At 48.7% G+C, this 25337-nt stretch overlaps 1 protein-coding gene across 6 annotated transcripts in view; it reads left to right on the top strand.

The window, feature by feature from the left end:
- Positions 1–25337, top strand: part of spega (striated muscle enriched protein kinase a) — a 347514-nt gene that overhangs the window by 217120 nt on the left and 105057 nt on the right. For all 6 annotated transcript variants that reach the window (XM_067986976.1, XM_067986975.1, XM_067986974.1 and 3 more), the window contains one exon: positions 7036–7204. In XM_067986976.1, coding sequence (XP_067843077.1) covers positions 7036–7204 — 169 coding nt within the window. The remainder of the gene's footprint in view (positions 1–7035; positions 7205–25337) is intronic.

Raw genomic sequence — 25337 nt, 5'->3', positions numbered from 1 at the left:
CTGGAATTAAAATACTAGTATCAGTAATGGTGGCCATGAAACTACCAGATTGTTGTAAAAACCCATCTGGTTCACTAATGTCCTTTAGGGAAGGAAACCTGCCGTCGTTACCCAGTCTGGCCTATATGTGACTCCAGACCCACAGCAATGTGGTTGATTCTTAATTGCCCTCTGAAATGGCCGAGCAAGCCACTCGGTTGTAAAAATCTCGCTACGAAAAGTCGTAATAAGAATAAAACTGGACGGACCACTAGGCACCGAACACGATAACGGCAAACCAAGCCCAGTCAACCCTGCAAGGTCTTCCTTACTAACACCTGGGGACTTGTGCCAAAATTGGGAGATCTGTCCCACAGACTTGTTAAGCAACAGACTGACATAGCCATGCTCACAGAATCATACCGTTCAGCCAACGTCCCAGACTCTTCCATCACCATCCCTGGGTATGTCCTGTCCCACTGGCAGGACAGACCCACCAGAGGTGGTGGTACAGTGATATACAGTCAGGAGGGAGTGGCCCTGGGAGTCCTCAACATTGACTCTGGACCCCATGAAATCTCATGGCATCAGGTCAAACATGGGCAAGGAAACCTCCTGCTGATGAATCAGTCCTCCTCCATGTTGAGCACCACTTGGAGGAAGCACTGAGGGTCTGCAAGGGCACAAAATGTACTCTGGGTGGGGGACTTCAATGTCCATCACCAAAAGTGCCTCGGTAGCACCACTGCTGGCCGAGTCCTGAAGGACATAACTGCCAGAATGGGCCTGCGGCAGGTGGTGAGCAAACCAACTCAAGGGAAAAACTTACTTGACCTCGTCCTCACCAATCTACCTGTCGCAAATTCATCTGTCCATGACAGTATTGGTAGGAGTGACCACTGCACAGTCCTCATGGAGATGAAGTCCCGTCTTCGCACTGAGGACACCATCCAACATGTGTGGCACTACCACCGTGCTAAATGGGATAGATTCAGAACAGATCTAGCAGCTCAAAACTGGGCATCCATGAGGAATTGTGGGCCATCAGCAGCAGCAGAATTGTATTCCAGCACAATCTGTAACCTCATGGCCCGGCATATTCCTCACTCTACCATTACCAACAAGCCAGGGGATCAACCCTGGTTCAATGAGGAGTGTAGAAGAGCATGCCAGGAGCAGCACCAGGCGTACCTAAAAATGAGGTGCCAACCTGGTGAAGCTACAACTCAGGACTATATGCGTGCTAAACAGCGGAAGCAACATGCTATAGACAGAGCTAAGAGATTCCACAACCAACGGATCAGATCAAAGCTCTGCAGTCCTGCCACATCCAGTCATGAATGGTGGTGGACAATTAAACAACTAACGGGAGGAGGAGGCTCTGCAAACATCCCCATCCTCAATGATGGCGGAGTCCAGCACGTGAGTGCAAAAGACAAGGCTGAAGCGTTTGCAACCATCTTCAGCCAGAAGTGCCGAGTGGATGATCCATCTCGGCCTCCTCCCGATATCCCCACCATCACAGAAGCCAGTCTTCGGCCAATTCAATTCACTCCACGTGGTAACAAGAAACGGCTGAGTGCACTGGATACAGCAAAGGCTATGGGCCCCGACAACATCCCGGCTGTAGTGCTGAAGACTTGTGCTCCAGAACTAGCTGCGCCTCTAGCCAAGCTGTTCCAGCACAGCTACAACACTGGCATCTACCCGACAATGTGGAAAATTGCCCAGGTATGTCCTGTCCACAAAAAGCAGGACAAATGCAATCCGGCCAATTACCGCCCCATCAGTCTGCTCTCAATCATCAGCAAAGTGATGGAAGGTGTCGTCGACAGTGCTATCAAGCGGCACTTACTCACCGATAACCTGCTCACCAATGCTCAGTTTGGGTTCCGCCAGGACCACTCGGCTCCAGACCTCATTACAGCCTTGGTCCAAACATGGACAAAAGAGCTGAATTCCAGAGGTGAGGTGAGAGTGACTGCCTTTGACATCAAGGAAGCATTTGACCGAGTGTGGCACCAAGGAGCCCTAGTAAAATTGAAGTCAATGGGAATCAGGGGGAAAACTCTCCAGTGGCTGGAGTCATACCTAGCACAAAGGAAGATGGTAATGGTTGTTGGAGGCCAATCATTTCAGCCCCAGGACATTGCTGCAGGAGTTCCTCAGGCCAGTGTCCTTGGCCCAACCATCTTCAGCTGCTTCATCAATGACCTTCCCTCCATCATAAGGTCAGAAATGGGGATGTTCGCTGATGATTGCAGAGTGTTCAGTTCCATTCGCAACCCCTCAGATAATGAAGCAGTCCAAGCCCGCATGCAGCAAGACCTGGACAACATCCAGGCTCATAAGTGGCAAGTAACATTCGCGCCAGATAAGTGCCAGGCAATGACCATCTCCAACAAAAGAGAGTCTAACCACCTCCCCTTGACATTCAACGGCATTACCATCGCCGAATCCCCCACCATCAACATCCTGGGGGTCACCATTGACCAGAAACTTAACTGGACCAGCCATATAAATACTGTGGCTACGAGAGCAGGTCAGAGGCTGGGTATTCTGCGGCGAGTGACTCACCTCCTGACTCCCCAAAGCCTTTCCACCATCTACAAGACACAAGTCAGGAGTGTGATGGAATACTCTCCACTTGGTTGGATGAGTGCAGCTCCAACAACACTCAAGAAGCTCGACACCATCCAAGATAAAGCAGCCCGCTTGATTGGCACCCCATCCACCACCCTAAACATTCACTCCCTTCACCACCAGCGCACCATGGCTGCAGTGTGTACCATCCACAGGATGCACTGCAGCAACTCGCCAAGGCTTCTTCGACAGCACCTTCCAAACTCGCAACCTCTACCACCTAGAAGGACAAGGGCAGCAGGCACATGGGAACAACACCACCTGCACATTCCCCTCCAAGTCACACACCATCCTGACTTGGAAATATATCGCCGTTCCTTCATCGTCGCTGGGTCAAAATCCTGGAACTCCCTTCCTAACAGCACTGTGGGAGAACCTTCACCACACGGACTGCAGCGGTTCAAGAAGGCGGCTCACCACCACCTTCTCAAGGGCAATTAGGGATGGGCAATAAATTCCGGCCTCGCCAGCGACGCCCACATCCCATGAACGAATAAAAAAAAACTTTCCTGCGTTGTATTTCATCTGCCACATGTCCGCCCATTCCACCAGCCTGTCTATATCCTCTTGAAGTCTATCACTATCCTACTCACTGTTCACTACACTTCCAAGTTTTGTGTCATCTGCAAATTTGGAAATTGTGCCCTGTACACCCAAGTCCAAGTCATTAATATATATCAAGAAAAGCAGTGGTCCTAGTACCCAGGCCCGGATGAAATGTATCCCAGGCTGTTAAGAGAAGCAAGGGAGGAAATAGCGAAGGCTCTGACCATCATTTTCCAATCCTCCCTGGCTACAGACATGGTGTCGGAGGATTGGAGGACTGCTAATGTTGTACCATTGTTTAAAAAGGGAGAAAGAGATAGACCAAGTAATTATAGGCCAGTCAGTCTAACCTCGGTGGTGGGCAAATTATTTACATCAATTCTGAGGGACAGCATAAATCGTCATTTAGAAAGGCACGGGTTAATCAAGGACAGTCAGCATGGATTTGTTAAGGGAAGTTCATGTCTGACGAACTTGATTGAATTTTTTGAGCAGGTAACAAGGAGGGTCGATGAGGGTAATGCGTTTGATGTAGTGTACATGGATATTAGCAAGGCTTTTGACAAGGTCGCACATGGCAGACTGGTCAAAAAAGTAAAAGCCCATGGGATCCAAAGGAAAGTGGCAAGTTGGACCCAAAATTGGCTCAGTGGCAGGAAGCAAAGGATTGGTTGACGGGTGCTTTTGTGACTGGAAGGCTGTTTCCAGTGGGGTCCCTTGCTTTTTGTGGTATATATTAATGATTTGGACTTGAATGTGGGGGGCTTGATCAAGAAGTTTACAGATGATACAAAATTGGCCGTGTGATTGATAGTGAGGAGGAAAGCTGTAGACTGCAGGAAGATATCAATGGACTGGTCAGGTGGGCAGAAAAGTGGCAAATGGAATTCAATCCAGAGAAGTGTGAGGTAATGCATTTGGAGAGGGCAAATAAGGCAAGGGAATACACAATAAATGGGAGGATACTGAGAGATGTAGAGGAACAAAGGGACCTTGGAGGGCATGTCCACAGATCCCTGAAGGGAGCAGGGCAGGTCGATAAGGTGGTTAAAAAGGCATATGGGGTATTTTCCTTTATTAGCCGAGGCACAGAATATAAGAGCAGGGAGGTTATGCTGGAACTGTATAAAACACTGGTTAGGCCACAGCTTGAGTACTGCGTACAGTTCTGGTCACCACATTACAGGAAAGATGTAATTGCACTAGAGAGGGTACAGAGGAGATTTACGAGGATGTTGCCAGGGCTGGTGAATTTTAACTATGAGAAAAGATTGGATAGGCTGGGGTTGTTTTCTTTGGAACAAAGGAGGCTGAGGGGAGATTTAATTGAGGTGTATAAAATTATGAGGGGCCTAGATAGAGTGGATAGGGAGGACCTATTTCCCTTAGCAGAGGGGTCAGTGACCAGGGGGCATAGATTTAAAGTGATTGGTAGAAGGATTAGAGGGGAGCTGAGGAGAAATTTTTTCACCCAGAGGGTGGTGGGGGTCTGGAACTCACTGCCTGAAAGGATGGGAGAGGCAGAAACCCTCAACTCATTTAAAAAGTACCTGGATGTGCACCTGAAGTGCCGTAACCTACAGGGCTACGGACCAAGTGCTGGAAAGTGGGATTAGGCTGGGTGGCTCATTTTCGGCCAGCACAGACACGATGGGCTGAATGGCCTCCTTCTGTTCCGTAACTTTCTATGATTCTATAATACTGACCCTTGGGGAACACCACTGTACACCTTCCTCCAGTCTGAAAAACAACCGTTCACCACTACTCTGTTTCCTGTCACTCAGCCAATTCTGTATCCATGTTGCTACTGCCCCCTTTATTCCATGGGCTTCAATCTTGATGATAAGCCTATTATGCGGCACTTTATCAAACGTCTTTTTAAAGTCCATATACACCACATCAACTGCATTGTCCTCATCGACCCTCTCTGTTACCTCATCAAAAAACTCAATCAAGTTCGTTAAACACGATTTACCTTTAACAAATCCGTGCTGGGCTTTCCCTAATCAATCCACACTTGTCCAAGTGACTGTTAATTCTGTCCCGGATTATCGTTTCTATAAGTTTCCCCACTAGAATGTGGAACTCGCCAACACAAGGTGTGTTTGAGGCGAATAGCATTGATGCATTTAAGGGGAAGCCAGATAAACACTTGAGGGAGAAAGGAATAGAAGGATATACCGATAGGGTGAGATGGAGTCGGGAGGGAGGAGGCTCGTGAGGAGCATAAACACCGGTACAGACCTGTTGGGCCGAATGGCCTGTTTCTGTGCTGTAAATTTCTATGTAATTCTCCCTCCCACTCCCACCTGGCCCATCCCTACCTGACTTACATGCTCCCACTCCCTCCCACCCTCCCACTCCTCCCCTTCCCTGCCCCCTCCCTCCCTGCTTTCCCTCCCTCCCTACTTTCCCTCCCTCCCTGCTTTCCCTCCCTCCCTGCATCTTTCCCCTATCTCCCACCCTCCTTTCCTCCCTCCTCACCCTCCCTCCCTCCCTCCTCCCCCTCCGTCCCTCCCTCCCCTCTCCCCCTCCTCCCTCGCTCCCTTCTCCCCTTCCCCTCCTCCTCCACCCTCCCTCCCTCCCCTTTCCTTCCTCCCCTCCCCTTCCTCCGCTCCTCTACCTCCCCTTCCGTCCCTCCCCTTCATCGTCCCCCTCCCTCCTCCCTGCCCATTCCTACCTGACTACACTCCCTCCTTCCATGCTGCCACTCCCTCCTTCCCTTCCCTCCCTCCTCACCCTCCCTCCCTTCTCCCCTCCCTCCTCTCCCTCCTCGCTCTCCCACCTCCCCTTCCATCCTTCCTTCCCTTCATCCCTCCTCCTCCTCCCTCCCTTCCTTCCTCCTCCCCCCTCCCCTCCCTTCTCCCTTCTCCCCCTGCCTCCCTCCCTCCTCAACTTCCCATCTCCCCCTCCATCCCTTCTACCCTTCTCCTCCCCTCCATCCCTGCCCTCCACCCTCCCTCCTTTCTCCTCCTCCCCTCCCTCCCTCCCCTCTCCCCTTTTCCCCCCTCCCTCCTCCTCCTCCTCCCCCTCCCTCCCATCCTCTTTCTCCCCTCCCATCCCTCCCTCCTCCCCCTCCCTCCCTCCTGTTAGCTGGGACAGGGGAGGGCGAGAATCACCAATGATGTTGTCGCGTTTCAGAGGTTTAGGCTCCCTGTTTGATGTTGAACTCTGACCCAGGGTTACCGCCTGTTTCGAGGCACAGAGCCCGCTGGGGCGGCAGAAGAGGAGCAGCCCCTGGGAAATGACAGCTCTTCAATTCTGATATATTCTCTGCCACCGTTCAGGATTTGTCGGAAATCTTCAGTAAGTCTTGTCCCCCCACAGGATAAGGCACAGAAGCAAAATGGGCGAAATGGACCTCTGTTCGTAGAAACAGCTGTCGGGGCAGTGGGTCCGCAGCACATTCCAAAACCAGAAAGGTTGGCGGCCACTGACTGACCAGTTCTCTGTCTATCCCACAGTCACCCTCCGGCCTCTGACTGACCCTCCGGCCTCTGACTGACCCTCCGGCCTCTGACTGACCCTCCGGCCTCTGACTGACCTTCCGGCCTCTGACTGACCCTCCGGCCTCTGACTGACCTTCCGGCCTCTGACTGACCCTCCGGCCTCTGACTGACCCTCCGGCCTCTGACTGACCTTCCGGCCTCTGACTGACCTTCCGGCCTCTGACTGACCCTCCGGCCTCTGACTGACGCTCCGGCCTCTGACTGACGCTCCGGCCTCTGACTGACGCTCCGGCCTCTGACTGACCTTCTGGCCTCTGATTGACCTTCCGGCCTCTGACTGACGTTCCGGCCTCTGACTGACCCTCTGGCCGGACTAGGCACCAGATAATTGACCTTCCCTTTCCTGTTTATTTTCCAGGATGATGTAATGTTGGCGGAGAGTAACCACGTGTCCTTTGTTTACGATGACAGCGAGTGTTCGCTGGTGATCCTCAACACCACCAACACAGACAGTGGAGTCTACACCTGTACGGCCAAGAACCTGGCTGGAGAGGTGTCCTGCAAGGCCGAGCTGACCGTATTGAAGAGTAAGAAATTGAGCCAAGCAATCCTTTCACACAGCGATATCCCCAAACAGGCGACAACTCAATGTCACCAGGGAATGGAGTGCAGCACTATTACCAGGCCGAGTGATCACTATTACCAGGCAGAGTGATCACTATTACCAGGCAGAGTGATCACTATTACCAGGCCGAGTGATCACTATTAACAGGCAGAGTGATCACTATTAACAAGCAGAGTGATCACTATTACCAGGCCGAGTGATCACTATTAACAAGCAAAGTGATCACTATTACCAGGCCGAGTGATCACTATTACCAGGCCGAGTGATCACTATTACCAGGCCGAGTGATCACCAGGGAGTGGTAGGGAAGTAGGTGCAACCGACCAATATTAGGGGAGGGTGTGTTGTTGGGCAGTATTAGGAGAGGGCGTATTACTGGGCAGTATTAGGAGAGGGCGTATTACTGGGCAGTATTAGGGGAGGGTGTGTTACTGGGCAGTATTAGGAGAGGGCGTATTACTGGGCAGTATTAGGAGAGGGCGTATTACTGGGCAGTATTAGGAGAGGGCGTATTACTGGGCAGTATTAGGAGAGGGCGTATTACTGGGCAGTATTAGGAGAGGGCGTATTACTGGGCAGTATTAGGAGAGGGCGTATTACTGGGCAGTATTAGGAGAGGGCGTATTACTGGGCAGTATTAGGGGAGGGTGTGTTACTGGGCAGTATTAGGGGAGGGCGTATTACTGGGCAGTATTAGGGGAGGGTGTGTTACTGGGCAGTATTAGGAGAGGGCGTATTACTGGGCAGTATTAGGAGAGGGCGTATTACTGGGCAGTATTAGGAGAGGGCGTATTACTGGGCAGTATTAGGGGAGGGTGTGTTACTGGGCAGTATTAGGGGAGGGCGTATTACTGGGCAGTATTAGGGGAGGGCGTGTTACTGGGCAGTATTAGGGGAGGGCGTATTACTTGGCAGTATTAGGGGAGGGTGTGTTACTGGGCAGTATTAGGGGAGGGCGTATTACTGGGCAGTATTAGGAGAGGGCGTATTACTGGGCAACATTAGGAGAGGGCGTATTACTGGGCAACATTAGGAGAGGGCGTATTACTGGGCAACATTAGGAGAGGGCGTATTACTGGGCAACATTAGGAGAGGGCGTATTACTGGGCAGTATTAGGAGAGGGCGTATTACTGGGCAGTATTAGGAGAGGGCGTATTACTGGGCAGTATTAGGGGAGGGTGTGTTACTGGGCAGTATTAGGGGAGGGCGTATTACTGGGCAGTATTAGGGGAGGGTGTGTTACTGGGCAGTATTAGGGGAGGGCGTATTACTGGGCAGTATTAGGGGAGGGTGTGTTACTGGGCAGTATTAGGGGAGGGCGTATTACTGGGCAGTATTAGGAGAGGGCGTATTACTGGGCAACATTAGGAGAGGGCGTATTACTGGGCAACATTAGGAGAGGGCGTATTACTGGGCAGTATTAGGGGAGGGCGTGTTACTGGGCAGTATTAGGCAAGGGAGTATTACTGGGCAGTATTAGGGGAGGGTGTGTTACTGGGCAGTATTAGGTGTGGGTATGTTATAGGACAGTATTAGGGGAGGGCGTGTTACTGGGCAGTATTAGGGGAGGGCGTGTTACTGGGCAGTATTAGGCAAGGGAGTATTACTGGGCAGTATTAGGGGAGGGTGTGTTACTGGGCAGTATTAGGTGTGGGTATGTTATAGGACAGTATTAGGGGAGGGCGTGTTACTGGGCAGTATTAGGCAAGGGAGTATAACTGGGCAGTATTAGGGGAGGGTGTGTTACTGGGCAGTATTAGGCAAGGGAGTATTACTGGGCATTATTAGGGGAGGGTGTGTTACTGGGCAGTACTAAGGGAGGGTGTATTACTGGGCAATATTAGCAGAGGGCGTGTTACCGGGCAGTATTAGGGGAGGGTGTATTACTGGGCAGTATTAGGGGAGGGCATGTTACTAGGCAGTATTAGGGGAGGGTGTGTTACTGTGCAGTATTAGGGAAGGGCGTATTACTGGGCAATATTAGGAGAGGGCGTATTACTGGGCAGTATTAGGAGAGGGCGTATTACTGGGCAATATTAGGGGAGGGCGTGTTACTGGGCAGTATTAGGGGAGGGTGTATTACTGGGCAATATTAAGGGAGCGGGTGTTACTGGGCAGTATTAGGGGAGGGTGTATTACTGGGCAGTATAAGGGGAGGGTGTGTTACTGGGCAGTATTAGGGGAGGATGTGTTACTGGGCTGTATTAGGGGAGGGTGTATTATTGAGCAATATTAGCGGAGAGTGTGTTACCGGGCAGTATTAGGGGAGGGTGTATTACTGGGCAGTATTAGGGGAGGGTGCGATACTGGGCAGTAGTGGGGAGGGTGTATTACTGGGCAGTATTAGGGGAGGGCATGTTACTAGGCAGTATTAGGGGAGGGTGTGTTACTGTGCAGTATTAGGGAAGGGCATGTTACTGTGCAGTATTAGGGAAGGGCCTATTACTGTGCAGTATTAGGGAAGGGCGTATTACTGGGCAGTATTAGGAGAGGGCGTGTTACTGGGCAGTATTAGGGGAGGGTGTATTACTGGGCAATATTAAGGGAGCGGGTGTTACTGGGCAGTATTAGGGGAGGGTGTATTACTGGGCAGTATAAGGGGAGGGTGTGTTACTGGGCAGTATTAGGGGAGGATGTGTTACTGGGCTGTATTAGGGGAGGGTGTATTATTGAGCAATATTAGCGGAGAGTGTGTTACCGGGCAGTATTAGGGGAGGGTGTATTACTGGGCAGTATTAGGGGAGGGTGCGATACTGGGCAGTAGTGGAGAGGGTGTATTACTGGGCAGTATTAGGGGAGGGCATGTTACTAGGCAGTATTAGGGGAGGGTGTGTTACTGTGCAGTATTAGGGAAGGGCATGTTACTGTGCAGTATTAGGGAAGGGCCTATTACTGTGCAGTATTAGGGAAGGGCGTATTACTGGGCAGTATTAGGAGAGGGCATATTACTGGGCAGTATTAGGAGAGTGTGTATTACTGGGCAGTATTAGAGGAGGGCGTGTTACTGTGCAGTAATAGGGGAGGGTGTATTACTGGACAGTAGGTGTAACCGACCAATATTAGGGGAGGTCGCATTACTGGGCTGTATTAGGGGAGGGTGTGTTACTGTGCAGTATTAGGGAAGGGCGTATTACTGGACAGTATTAGGAGAGGGCGTATTACTGGGTAGTATTAGGAGAGGGCGTATTACTGGGCAGTATTAGGAGAGGGCGTATTACTGGGCAGTATTAGGGGAGGGTGTGTTCCTGGGCAGTACTCGGGGAGGGTGTATTACTGGGCAATATTAGCGGAGAGCTTGTTACTGGGCAGTATTAGGGGAGGGTGTGTTACTGTGCAGTACTAGGGGAGGGTGTATTACTGGGCAGTATTAGGGGAGGGCATGTTACTGGGCATTATTAGGGGAGGGTGTATTACTGGGCAGTATTAGGGGAGGGCATGTTACTAGGCAGTATTAGGGGAGGGTGTGTAACTGTGCAGTATTAGGTGTGGGTGTGTTACTGGCCAGTATTAGCAGAGGGCGTGTTTCTGTGCAGTATTAGGGGAGGGTGTGTTACTGGGCAGTATTAGGGGAGGGCGTACAACTGGGCAGTATTAGATGTGGGGTGTTACAGGGCTGTATTAGGGGAGGGTATATTACTGGGCTGTATTAGGGGAGGGTGTGTTACTGGGCAGTATTAGGTGTGGGGTGTTACTGGGCTGTATTAGGGGAGGGTGTTTTACTGTGCGGTATTAGGGAAGGGCGTATTACTGGGCAGCATTAGGAGAGGGCATATTACTGGGAATTATTAGGGGAGGGCATGTTACTAGGCAGTATTAGGGGAGGGTGTGTTACTGTGCAGTATTAGGGGAGTGTGTGTTACTGTGCAGTATTAGGGGAGTGTGTGTTACTGTGCAGTATTAGGGAATGGGTTATCACTGGACAGTATTAGGAGAGGGCGTATTACTGGGCAGTATTAGGAGAGGGCGTATTACTGGGCAGTATTAGGGGAGGGCGTATTACTGGGCAGTATTAGGGGAGGGCGTATTACTGGTCAGTATTAGGGGAGGGTGTGTTACTGGGCAGTATTAGGGGAGGGTGTATTACTGGGCAGTACTAGGGGAGGGTGTATTACTGGGCAATATTAGCGGAGAGCTTGTTACTGGGCAGTATTAGGGGAGGGTGTATTACTAGGCAGTATTAGGGAAGGGTGTGTTACTGGGCAGTATTAGGGGAGGGTTTAATACTGGGCAGTATTAGGGGAGGGCATGTTACTGGGCAGTATTAGGGGAGGGTGTGTTACTGTGCAGTACTAGGGGAGGGTGTATTACTGGGCAGTATTAGGGGAGGGCATGTTACTGGGCAGTATTAGGGGAGGGTGTGTTACTGTGCAGTACTAGGGGAGGGTGTGTTACTGGGCAGTATTAGGGGAGGGCATGTTACTAGGCAGTATTAGGGGAGGGTGTGTAACTGTGCAGTATTAGGTGTGGGTGTGTTACTGGCCAGTATTAGCGGAGGGCGTGTTTCTGTGCAGTATTAGGGGAGGGTGTGTTACTGGGCAGTATTAGGGGAGGGCGTACAACTGGGCAGTATTAGATGTGGGTGTGTTACTGGGCAGTATTAGGGGAGGGCGTGCAACTGGGCAGTATTAGATGTGGGTGTGTTACTGGGCTGTATTAGGGGAGGGTGTGTTACTGGGCAGTATTAGGGGAGGGTGTGTTACTGGGCAGTATTAGGTGTGGGTGTGTTACTGGGCGGTATTAGGGGAGGGTGTTAGTGGGCAGTATTAGGGGAGGGTGTGTTACTGGGCAGTATTAGGGGAGGGTGTTACTGGGCGGTATTAGGGGAGGGTGTTACTGGGCAGTATTAGGGGAGGGTGTGTTACTGGGCAGTATTTGGGGAGTGTGTTACTGGGCAGTATTAGGTGTGGGTGTGTTACTGGGCTGTATTAGGGGAGGGTATATTACTGGGCTGTATTCGGGGAGGGTGTTAGTGGGCAGTATTTGGGGAGGGTATTAGTGGGCAGTATTAGGGGAGGGTGTTACTGGGCGGTATTAGGGGAGGGTGTGTTACTGGGCAGTATTAGGGGAGGGTGTTACTGGGCAGTATTAGGGGAGGGTGTTACTGGGCAGTATTTGGGGAGGGTGTGTTACTGGGCAGTATTAGGGGAGGGTGTTAGTGGGCAATATTAGGGGAGGTTGTTACTGGGCAGTATTAGTGGAGGGTGTTCTTGGGCTGTATTCGAGGACGGAGTTCCTGGGCAGTATTAGGGGAGGGTATTCCTGGGCAGTATTAGGGGAGGGTGTTCCTGGGCAGTATTAGGTGTGGTCGTGTTACTGGGCTGTGCTCAGGGAGGATTGGTTCATAAGCTGTGCTAACGGACGGTGTGCTATCTTCTCAGCACTCTCTCAGTGGTTCCTCCTCTGCCTGGAGTGCACTCGGCCCTTTTATTCCCATTTGCTTCCCTTGTTGTTTGAAGATGCCTTGCCCCCCGTTCAGGATAATCTCAGCACACTCTGCCGGGGCCCATTGTATCTGAGACTGTTTCACTGACAGGACTTTGACTCAGTTCCCAGCTGATTGATTCTGAATATCACGGCTCAGCAGCGAGACAATAATTATCCTGACAGGAGAGAGAGCTGGTTTTAACAGAGTTAGTATTGATCGGGGCAACGATGATATTACAAGAAATATCACAGCGGCTATTAACGCAGCAAGGTCAGTGGAATAATGGTTTCGATTCCACCGCTCAGATGGTGTCTTAAAGGCAGTGAATTGCAGGGCCAGGAAAGGGAAGATTGAGGGGTGACCTGATAGAGGTCTTTAAAATTATAACAGGGTTTGTGGAGAAAATGTTTCCACTTGTGGGGAGACCAAAACTAGAGGCCAAAAATATAAGATAGTCACTAATAAATCCAATAGGGAATTCAGGAGAAACCTCTTTACCCAGAGAGTGGTGAGAATGTGGAACTCGCTCCCACAAGGAGTAGTTGAGGTGGATAGCGTACTTAAGGGGAAGCTAGATCATAGAATCATAGAATGGTTGCAGCACAGAAGGACAGAAGGAGGACACTCGGCCCATCGAGCCTGTGCCAGCTCTTTGTTAGAGCAATCCAGTTGGTCCCATTCCCCTGTTCTTTCCCTGCAGCCCTACAAATTTTTTCCCTTCAAGTATTTATCCAATTCCTTTTTGAAAGCCACGATTGAATCAGCCTCCACCGCCCTTTCAGGCAGCGCATTCCAGATCAGAACAACTCGCTGCGTAAAAATTGTTCCTCATGTCGCCTTTGGTTGTTTTGCCAATCACCTTAAATCTGTGTCCTCTGGTTCTCGACCCTTCCGCCAATGGGAACAGTTTCTCTTTATTTACTTTATCTAAACCCTTCATGATTTTGAACACCTCGATTAAACCTCCTCTCAACCTTAGAGTCATAGAGTTATACAGCACGGATAGAGGCCCTTCGGCCCATCGTGTCCGCGCCGGCCATCAGCCCTGTCTACTCTAATCCCATATTCCAGCATTTGGTTCGTAGCCTTGTATGCTATGGCATTTCAAGTGCTCATCCAAATGCTTCTTGAATGTTGTGAGGGTTCCTGCCTCCACAACCCTTTCAGGCAGTGAGTTCCAGACTCCAACCACCCTCTGGGTGAAAAAGTTCTTTCTAAAATCCCCTCTAAACCTCCCGCCTTTTACCTTGAATCTATGTCCCCTTGTTATAGAACCCTCAACGAAGGGAAAAAGCTCCTTAGTATCCATCCTATCTGTGCCCCTCATAATTTTGTACACCTCAATCATGTCCCCCCTCAGCCTCCTCTGCTCCAAGGAAAACAAACCCAATCTTCCCAGTCTCTCTTCATAGCTGAAGCGCTCCAGCCCTGGTAACATCCTGGCGAATCTCCTCTGCACCCTCTCCAAAGCGATCACATCCTTCCTGTAGTGTGGCGACCAGAACTGCACACAGTACTCCAGCTGTGGCCTAACCAGTGTTTTATACAGCTCCATCATAACCTCCTTGCTCTTATATTCTATGCCTCGGCTAATAAAGGCAAGTATCCCATATGCCTTCTTTATCACCTTATCTACCTGTTCCGCCGCCTTCAGGGATCTGTGAACTTGCACACCAAGATCCCTCTGACCCTCTGTCTTGCCTAGGGTCCTCCCATTCATTGTGTATTCCCTTGCCTTGTTAGTCCCTCCAAAGTGCATCACCTCGCACTTTTCCGGGTTAAATTCCATTTGCCACTGTTCCGCCCATCTGACCAACCCATCTATATCGTCCTGCAGACTGAGGCTATCCTCCTCGCTATTTACCACCCTACCAATTTTTGTATCATCAGCGAACTTAGTGATCATACCTTTTACATTCATATCCAAGTCATTAATGTAGACCACAAACAGCAAGGGACCCAGCACCGATCCCTGTGGTACCCCACAAAAACAACCTTCGACCATCACCCTCTGCCTTCTGCCACTAAGCCAGTTTTGTATCCAAAGTGCCAAGGCACCCTGGATTCCATGGGCTTGTACCTTCTTGACCAGTCTCCTGTGGGGGACTTTATCGAAGGCCTTACTGAAATCCATGTATACCACATCCACTGCGTTACCCTCATCCACACGCCTAGTCACCCCCTCAAAAAATTCAATCAAATTAGTCAGACATGATCTACCCTTGACAAAGCCATGTTGACTATCCCTGATTAATCCTTGCTTCTCCAAGTGGAGACTAATTTTGTCCTTCAGAATTTTTTCCAATAATTTTCCTACCACTGATGTTAGGCTCACTGGCCTGTAGTTCCCCGGTTTTTCCCTACTCCCCTTCTTGAATAATGGTATTACATTAGCGGTTCTCCAGTCCTCTGGCACATCCCCTGTGGCCAGAGAGGTTCTGAATATATGTGTCAGAGCCCCCGCAATCTCCTCCTTTGCCTCACACAGTAGCCTGGGATACATTTCGTCCGGGCCTGGGGATTTATCCATTTTTAGGCCTGCTAAAACCGCCAATACCTTTTCTGCTCTGAGGAGAACAACCCCAGCTTCTCCAGTCTATCCACGTAACTGAAGTCCCTCATCCCTGGAATCATTCTAGTAAATCTCTTCTGCACCCTCTATAAGGCCTTCACATCCTTCCTAAAGTGCGGTGCCCAGAATTGAACACAATACTCCAGTTGTGGCGGAACCAGTGTTTTATAAAGCTTCAACATAACTTCCTTGCTTTTGTACTCTCTGTCTCTATTTATAAAGCCCGGGCTCCTGTATGCTTTTTTAACCACTTTCTCAACCTGTCCTGCGACCTTCAAAGATCGAGGCACGTTTACCCCCAGGTCTCTCTGTTCCTGCACCCCCTTTAGAATTGGATCATTTAGTTTAAATTGCCTCTCCTCATTCTTACTGCCAAAATGTATCACTTCACACTTCCCTGCGTTAAATTTCATCTGCCATGTGTCCGCCCATTCCACCAGCCTGTCTATATCCTCTTGAAGTCTATCACTATCCTCCTCACTGTTCACTACCCTTCCAAGTTTTGTGTCATCTGCAAATTTTGAAATTGTGCCCTGTACACCCAAGTCCAAGTCATTAATATAGATAACTACATGAGGGAGAAAGGAATAGGAGGATATGTTGATAGGGTGAGATGAAGTGGGGTGGGAGGAGGCTCGTGTGGAGCAAGAACAATGGCTTAGACCAGCTGGGCCGAATGGCCTTTTTCTGTTCTGTAAATTAGGAACATAGGAACAGGAGTAGGTCATTCAGCCCCTCGTGCCTGCTCCGCCATTTGATAAGATCATGGTTGATCTGTGATCTAACTCCATATACCTGCCTTTGGCCCATATCCCTTAATACCTTTGGTTGCCAAAAAGCTATCTATCTCACATTTAAATTCATCGATTGAGCTAGTATCAATTGCCGTTTGCGGAAGAGAGTTCCAAACTTCTACCACCCTTTGTGTGTAGAAATGTTTTCTAATCTCACTCCTGAAAGGTCTGGCTCTAATTTTTAGACTGTGCCCCCTACTCCTAAAATCCCCAACCAGTGGAAATAGTTTCTCTCTATCCACCCTATCAGTTCCCCTTAATATCTTATAAACTTCGATCAGATCACCCCTTAACCTTCGAAACTCCAGAGAATACAACCCCAATTTGTGTAATCTCTCCTCGTAACTTAACCCTTGAAGTCCAGGTATCATTCTAGTAAACCTACGCTGCACTCCCTCCAAGGCCAATATGTCCTTCCGAAGGTGCGGTGCCCTGAACTGCTCACAGTACTCCAGGTGCGGTCTAACCAGGGTTTTGTATAGCTGCAGCATAACTTCTGCCCCCTTGTACTCCAGTCCTCGAGATATAAAGGCCAGCATTCCATTAGCCTTATTGATTATTTTCTGCACCTGTTCACGACACTTCAATGATCTATGTACCTGAACCCCTAAGTCCCTTTGGACATCCACGGTTTTTAACTTTTTATCATTTAGAAAGTACCCTGTTCTATCCTTTTTTGATCCAAAGTGGATGACCTCACATTTGTCTACATTGAATTCCATTTGCCACAATTTTGCCCATTCACCTAATCTATCAATATCGCTTTGTAATTTTATATTTTCATCTACACTGCTTACAATACCACCAATCTTTGTGTCATCGGCAAACTTAGATATGAGACTTTCTATGCCTTCATCTCAGTCGTTAATAAATATTGTGAATAATTGAGGCCCCAAGACAGATCCCTGCGGGACTCCACTAGTCACATCCTGCCAATGTGAATACCTTCCCATTATCCCTACTCTCTGTCGCCTTTCACTCAGCCAACTTCCTAACCAAGTCCGTACTTTTCCCTCTATTCCATGGGCTTCTAACTTAGCTAATAGTCTCTTATGTGGGACCATATCAAATGCCTTCTGGAAGTCCATATAAATAACATCCATTGACATTCCCCTGCCCACTACTTTAGTCACCTCTTCAAAAAATTCAATCAGGTTTGTCAGGCACGACCTACCTTTCACAAATCCATGCTGGCTCTCTCTGATTAACTGAAAATTCTCGAGGTGTTCAGTCACCCTATCCTTAATTATAGACTCCAGCATTTTCCCCACAACAGATGTTAGGCTAACTGGTCTATAATCCCCCGGTCAGTTTCCCTCTCTCTCCTTTCTTAAAAAGCGGAGTGACATGTGCAGTTTTCCAATCCAGAGGGACAGTTCCTGAATCTAGAGAACGTTGAAAGATTATAGTTAGGGCATCCGCAATGTGCTCACCAACTTCCTTTAAAACCCTGGGATGGAAACCATCTGGTCCTGGGGATTTGTCACTCTTTAGTGCTATTATTTTCTTCATTACTGTTGCTTTACTTATGTTAATTTTATCGAGTCCCTGTCCCCGATTCAATATTAGTTTTCTTGGGATTTCCGGCATGCTATCCTCTTTTTCTACTGTAAATACTGACGCAAAGTAATTGTTCAACATGTCCGCCATTTCCCCATTATCAATGACAATATCCCCACTTTCAGTTTTTAAGGGGCCAGCACCTAATATAACTATAAAAGTTCTTCGTATTGGTTTTGATATCCCTTGCAAGTTTCTTTTCATACTCTCTTTTTGTAGCTCTTACTATCTGTTTTGTGACCCTTTGTTGATCTTTGTATCTTTCCCATTCGCCAGGATCTGTGCCATTTTTTGCCTTTTTGTATGCCCTTTCCTTATGTCTTATACTGTCCCTTACCTCTTTAGTTGTCCATGGCTGTTTTTTTTGGCAAGTAGAGTTCTTGCCCTCAGGGGTATAAACCGATTCTGTATCACGTTAAATGTTTCTTTAAACATTTCCCACTGATCATCAGTCATTTTACCCATTGATGTGGAGATGCCGGTGATGGACTGGGGTTGACAATTGTAAACAATTTTACAACACCAAGTTATAGTCCAACGATTTTTATTTGAAATCTACAAGCTTTCGGAGGCTTCCTCCTTCCTCAGGTAATGGTCAGGAGCTCCTTGAAGCCTTATTTACAATTTTACCCATTAACAGATTTGCCCAGTTTACTGTGGACAGTCTCTGTCTCATCCCATTGAAGTCGGCCTTGCCCAAGTCTAGAATCTTAGCAGCTGATTCACTTTTTTCCCTTTCAAACACTACATTGAACTCGATCATGTTATGATCACTATTGGATAGATGTTCACGCACAGTTAAGCCGTTAACTAAATCTGGTTCATTACTCATTACTAAATCTAGTATGGCTTGCCCCCTTGTTGCCCCTATACATTCTATACAGGCAACAGCAACTTGCATTTATATAGTGGCTTTAATGTGGTAGAACATCCCAAGGCGCTTCACAGGAGTGTAATCAGACAAAAATTGACACCGAGCCACATCAGCAGATGTTAGGACAAATGATCAAAAGCTTGGTCAAGGAGGTAGGTCTGAAGGAGCGTCTTAAAGGAGGAGAGAGAGGCGGAGAGGTTTAGGGAGGGAATTCCAGAGCTTAGGGTCTCAGCAGCTGAAGGAACGGCCGCCAATTTCCCAAGTCTCGCTCCTGCCGGAACACGAAACGGCCATTCAGGCACGTGCGGTGCCTGATTATCCGAACTTTCAAATTACCGGTCAGGAAAAGCGTGCGTCGTGCGGGCCCGAAATTCCTGCTGCACGGATCCGGCAGAGGGGTCCTCCCCCCCCCCCCCCCCCCCCCTGCTCCCAGAACCAAGGGGCAGATTGGCTCGGGCCATGGTTTAGGAATTCTCAAGAGTGAGCGGGGTGGGGGGTAGGGGCAGTGGTGGAGTTTAACCGGTTAAAACCATGGGGCTTCCAGCTGCATGTCGAGCCAGGATAACCCGATTGGATCGGGAGGACACCGCCGTGTCGGGATATCTCGAGTGGAGTGGGTGGAATCTCAGTGACAGCACAAACTGACTTTCTGCTCAGTTCTGGGCACCGCACCTCAGGAAGGATATATTGGCCTTGGAGGGGGTGCAGCGCAGATTCACCAGAATGATACCGGGGCTAAAAGGGTTAAATTATGAGGACAGGCTGCACGGACGAGGGCATGTAATCCCTCGAGTACAGGAGATTAAGGGATGATCTAATTGAGGTGTTGAAGATGATTAAAGGAATTGATCGGGTCGATAGAGAGAAACTATTTCCTCTGGGGGGGGGAGTCCAGAACAAGGGGGGCAGAACCTTAAAATTAGAGCCAGGCCGTTCAGGGGTGATGTCAGGAAGCACTTCTTCACACAAAGGGGAGTGGAAATCTGGAACTCTCTCCCCCAAAAAAGCTGTTGAGGCTGGGGGTCAATTGAAAATTTCAAAAATGAAATAGATAATTTTTTGTTGGGTAAGGGTATTAAGGGTTAGGGAACCAAGGCGGGTAAATGGAGTTAAGATACAGATCAGCCGTGATCCAATTGAATGACTGAACAGGCTCAAGGGCTGAATGGCCTCCTCCTGTTCCTATGTCCCGAAGAATGAGCTGGTCTGGTTGGTCAATTGTAAATAGCACTGCAGAACCTGTTTGGCTCAGGTATCAGATAACCAAGTAATGGAGGATGGACTATGACCAGTGTAGAGGGAGCTTTACTCTGTATCTAACCCGTGCTGTACCTGCCCTGGGAGTGTTTGATGGGACAGTGTAGAGGGAGCTTTACTCTGTATCTAACCCGTGCTGTACCTGCCCGGGGAGTGCTTGATGGGAAAGTGTAGAGGGAGCTTTACTCTGTATCTAACCCGTGCTGTACCTGCCCTGGGAGTGTTTGATGGGACAGTGTAGAGGGAGCTTTACTCTGTATCTAACCCGTGCTGTACCTGCCCTGGGAGTGTTTGATGGGACAGTGTAGAGGGAGCTTTACTCTGTATCTAACCCGTGCTGTACCTGCCCTGGGAGTGTTTGATGGGACAGTGTAGAGGGAGCTTTACTCTGTATCTAACCCGTGCTGTACCTGCCCTGGGAGTGTTTGATGGGACATTGTAGAGGGAGCATTACTCTGTATCTAACCCGTGCTGTACCTGCCCGGGGAGTGCTTGATGGGAAAGTGTAGAGGGAGCTTTACTCTGTATCTAACCCGTGCTGTACCTGCCCTGGGAGTGTTTGATGGGACAGTGTAGACGGAGCTTTACTCTGTATCTACCTGTGCTGGACCAGACCTGGGAGCGTTTGATGAGACAGTGTAGAGGGAGCTTTACTCTGTATGGAAATGGGTGACCGCCAGGCAGAGTAAATGGACTAGGCAGGTAGAGCAGGAGTCCCCTGGGGCCATCTCCCTCTCAAACAGATATACCACTTTGGAGGAGATGTCTTATCAGGGGAAAGCAGCAAGAGCCAGGTTCGGGGCACCACGGGTGGCTCTGCTGCACAGGAGGGGAGGAATAAGAGGGGCAGGGCTATAGTGATAGGGGATTCAATTGTAAGGGGAACAGATAGGTGTTTCTGCGGCCGCAAACGTGACTCCAGGATGGTATGTTGCCTCCCTGGTGCTAGGGTCAAGGATGTCACGGAGCAGTTGCAGGGCATTCTCGAGGGGGAGGGTGAACAGCCAGTAGACGTGGTCCATATCGGTACCAATGACATAGGTAAAAAAAGGGATGAAGTCCTGCAAGGTGAATTTAAGGAGTTAGGAGATAAATTAAAAAGCAGGACCTCAAAGATAGTGATCTCAGGATTACTACCCAGTGCCACGTGCTAGTGAGTATAGGAACAGGAGAATAGACCAGATGAATGCGTGGCTGCAGGAATGGTGTAGGAGGGAGGGATTTAGATTCCTGGGACATTGGGACCAGTTCTGGGGAAGGTGGGACCTGTACAAGCGGGACGGGTTACAACCGAGCAGGACTGGGACCAATGTCCTCGCGGGGGTGTTTGCTAGTGCTGTTGGGGAAGGTTTAAACTAGAATGGCAGGGGGATGGGAACCTGAGCAGGGAGACAGAGGAGGGGGAAACAAGGATAGAAACAAAAGACAGAAAGGGAAGAAGCAATAGTGGAAGGCAGAGAAAACAAGGGTGAAAACAAATAGGGTCATAGTGCAAAATAAAACTAAGATGACTAGCAATCTTAAAAAGACAAGTCTAGAGGCATTGTGTCTTAATGCGTGGAGCATTCGCAATAAGCTAGATGAATTAACAGCGCAGATAGATATTAACAGTTATGATATAGTTGCGATTACGGAGACATGGCTGCAGGGTGACCAAGGATGGGAACTGAACATCCAGGGGTATTCAATATTTAGGAAGGACAGGCCAAAAGGGAAAGGAGTTGAGGTAGCATTGTTAGTAAAGGAGGAAATCAATGCAATAGTGAGGAAGGATATTGGCTCGGAAAATCACCATGTGGAATCTGTATGGGTGGAGCTAAGAAACACCAAGGGGCAGAAAACGTTGGTGGGGGTTGTCCATAGGCCCCCAAACAGTAGTGGAGATGTAGGAGAGGGCATTAAACAGGAAATTAGAGATGCATGCAAGAAGGGTACAACTATAATCATGGGTGACTTAAACCAAATTAGCAATAATACTGTGGGGGAGGAATTCCTGGAGTGAGTACGTGATGGATTTCGAGACCAATACATTGAGGAACCAACTAGAGAACAGGCGATCCTAGACTGGGTATTGTGCAATGAGAAAGGATTAATTAGCAATCTTGTTGTGCGGGGTCCCTGAGGGAAGAGCGACCATAACATGATAGAATTCCTCATTAAGATGGAGAGTGAAACTAGGATCCTGAATCTAAATAAAGGAAATTACGAAAGTATGAGGTGCGAGTTGGCCATGATAGATTGGGGAACTTTACTAAAAGGGATGACGGTGGATAGGCAATGGCTAATATTTAAAGAACGTGTGAAGGAATTACAACAATTATTCATTCCTGTCTGGCGCAAAAATAAAACTGGAAAGGTGGTTCAACCGTGGCTTACAAAAGAAATTAGGGATAGTATTGGATCCAAAGAGGAGACATATAAAATTGCCAGAAAAAGCGGCAAGCCTGAGGATTGGGAGCAGTTTAGAATTCAGCAAAGGAGGACAAAGAGATTGATTAAGAGGGGAAAAATAGAGTATGAGAGTAAACTAGCAGGGAACATAAACACTGACTGTAAAAGCTTCTATAAATATGTCAAGAGAAAAAGATTAGTGATGACAAATGTAGGTCCCTTACAGTCAGAAATGGGGAACAAAGAAATGGCAGAACAATTAAACACATACTTTGGTTCTGTCTTCACAAAGGAGGACACAAATAACCTCCCGGAAATATTATGGAACCAAGGATCTAGTGAGAGTGAGGAACTGAAGGAAACCGGTATTAGTAAAAAAAAATAGTGCGAGGGAGATTAATGGGGCTGAAGGCTGACAAATCCTCAGGGCCTGATAATCTACATCCCAGAGTACTAAAGGAAGTGACCCTGGAAATAGTGGATGCATTGGTGATCATCTTCCAAAATTCTATAGACTCTGGAACAGTTCCTACAGATTGGAGGGTGGCAAATGTAACCCCACTATTTAAAAAAGGAGGGAGAGAAAAAACAGGGAATTACAGACCAGTTAGCCTATCATCAGTAGTGGGGAAAATGCTAGAGTCTATTATAAAGGATGTGATAACAGAACACTTGGAGGGCATTAACGGGATTGGACAAAGTCAGCATGGGTTTATGAAAGGGAAATCATGCTTAACAAATCTACTGGAGTTTTTTGAGGATGTAACTAGTAGAATAGACAGGGGAGAACCAGTGGATGTGGTGTATTTGGATTTTCAGAAGGCTTTTGATAAGGTCCCACACAAGAGGTCAGTGTGCAAAATTAAAGCACATGGGATTGGGGGGAATATACTGACATGGATTGAGAATTGGTTGACAGACAGGAAACAGAGAGTAGGAATAAACGGGTCTTTTTCTGGGTGGCAGGCAGTGACTAGTGGGGTACAGTGACTAGGGATCAGTGCTTGGGCCCCAGCTAGTCACAATATATATCAATGATTTGGATGAGGGAACAGAATGTAACATTTCCAAGTTTGCAGACGACACAAAGCTGGGGTGGAATGTGAGCTGTGAGGAGGATGCAAAGAGGCTCCAATGTGATTTCGACAAGTTGGGTGAGTGGGCAAGAACATGGCAGATGCAGTATATCGTGGATAAATGTGAGGTTATCCACTTTGGTTGTAAAAACAGAATGGAAGATTATTATCTGAATGATGATAGATTGGGAAAAGGGGAGGTGCAACGAGACCTGGGTGTCCCTGTACACCAGTCGCTGAAAGCGAGCATTCAGGTGCAGCAGGCAGTTTGAGTACAGGAGCAGGGATGTCTTACTGCAGTTATACAGGGCCTTGGTGAGACCACATCTGGAGTACTGTGTGCAATTTTGGTCTCCTTATCCGAGGAAGGATGTCCTTGCCGTGGAGGGAGTGCAACGAAGGTTTACCAGACTGATTCCTGGGATGGCAGGACTGACTTATGAGGAGAGATTGGGTCGACTAGGCCTATATTCACTAGAATTTAGAAGAATGAGAGGTGATCGCATCGAAACATATAAAATTCTAACAGGACTAGACAGACGAGATGCAGGGAGGATGTTCCCGATGGCTGGGGAGTCCAGAACCAGGGGTCACAGTCTCAGGATACGGGGTATGCCATTTAGAACCGAGATAAGGAGAAATTTCTTCACTCAGAGGGTGTTGAACCTGTGGAATTCTCTACCACAGAAGGCAGTGGAGGCCAAGTCATGAGATGTATTCAAGAAGGAGATAGATATATTTCTTAATGCTAAAGGGATCAAGGGATAGGGGGAAAAAGCGAGAACAGGATAATGAGTTAGACGATCAGCCATGATCATTTTGAATGGCGGAGCAGGCCCGAAGGGCCGAATGGCCTACTCGTGCTCCTATTTTCTATGATTCTGTGATTCTTTGTATCTAACCTGTGCTGGATCAGACCTGAGGCTGTGCCATTGAATCCAGTTCCAGTTCAGGACGTGCCGTGCCGTGCATTACTGAAAACAAAAATTCAGCTGAACGTGTCGAAATATGATGGTGTCAAGTTCAGACTCTTTATTCTGCCCGGCTGTCCCTCCCTCTGCTGAAGAGGTTGACTCAGGTTGGGTTTCTTACCCATGGGTGGCTCCAGCCATCCGGTACCTCACCAGGTGGCCTTTCCACCTGCACACATCGAAACAGCGAATGTCGTGAAATCTGATTGTGGGGCGTGTGGTGGTGGGTGAATGCACCCTATTTGATACAGACAGAAACCCTATTGGTGTGGCTGGCTCGGTGGTTTATGTCTAGGCTGGAGTATTCTAACGCTCTCCTGGCCGGCCTCCCATCTTCCACCCTCCGTAAACTTCAGCTCATCCAAAACTCTGCTGCCCGTATCCTAAATCACACCAAGTCCCGTTCACCCATCACCCCCTGTGCTCGCTGACTTACTGAATCCCGGTCTGGGGACGCCTCGAGTTTAAAAATTCTCATCCTCGTGTTCCAATCCCTTCAAGGCCTCACCCCCTCCCCACCTCTGTAACCTTCTCCAGCCCCAAAACCCTTTGAGGTCTCTACCCTCCTCCAATTCTGGCCTCTTGCGCATCCCCGATTTTCATTGCTCCACCATTGGCGGCCATGCCTTCAGCTGCCTAGGCCCTGAGCTCTGGAATTCCCTCCCAAAACCTCTCTGCCTCTCCACCTCCCTCTCCTCCTTTAGGAGGCTCCTTAAAACCTACCTCTTTGACCAAACTTTTGGTCACCTGTCCTAATATCTCCTTATATGGCTCAGTGTCAAATTTTGTTTGATAATCGCTCCTATGAAGCGCCTTGGGCCGTTTTACTACATTAAAGACACTGTATAAATGTGAGTTGTTGTTTGGAGATACTTAGTGATGGTGATGGGTTTCTACGTTTCGGGATGTGATGGGTTTCTATGTTTAGGGATGGTGACGGGTTTCTATGTTTAGGGATGTGATGGGTTTCTACGTTTAGGGATGTGATGGGTTTCTATGTTTAGGGATGTGATGGGTTTCTATGTTTAGGGATCGTGATGGGTTTCTACGTTTAGGAATGGTGACGGGTTTCTATGTTTAGGGATGTGATGGGTTTCTATGTTTAGGGATGGTGATGGGTTTCTATGTTTAGGGATGGTGATGGGTTTCTATGTTTGGGGATGTGATGGGTTTC

The sequence above is a fragment of the Heptranchias perlo genome, chromosome 7 (assembly GCF_035084215.1).
Source record: "Heptranchias perlo isolate sHepPer1 chromosome 7, sHepPer1.hap1, whole genome shotgun sequence".
In the NCBI taxonomy this organism is placed as follows: Eukaryota; Metazoa; Chordata; class Chondrichthyes; order Hexanchiformes; family Hexanchidae; genus Heptranchias; species Heptranchias perlo.
The sequence above is the reverse complement of the archived record's forward strand: the minus strand, read 5'-3'. Positions and strand labels throughout refer to the sequence as shown.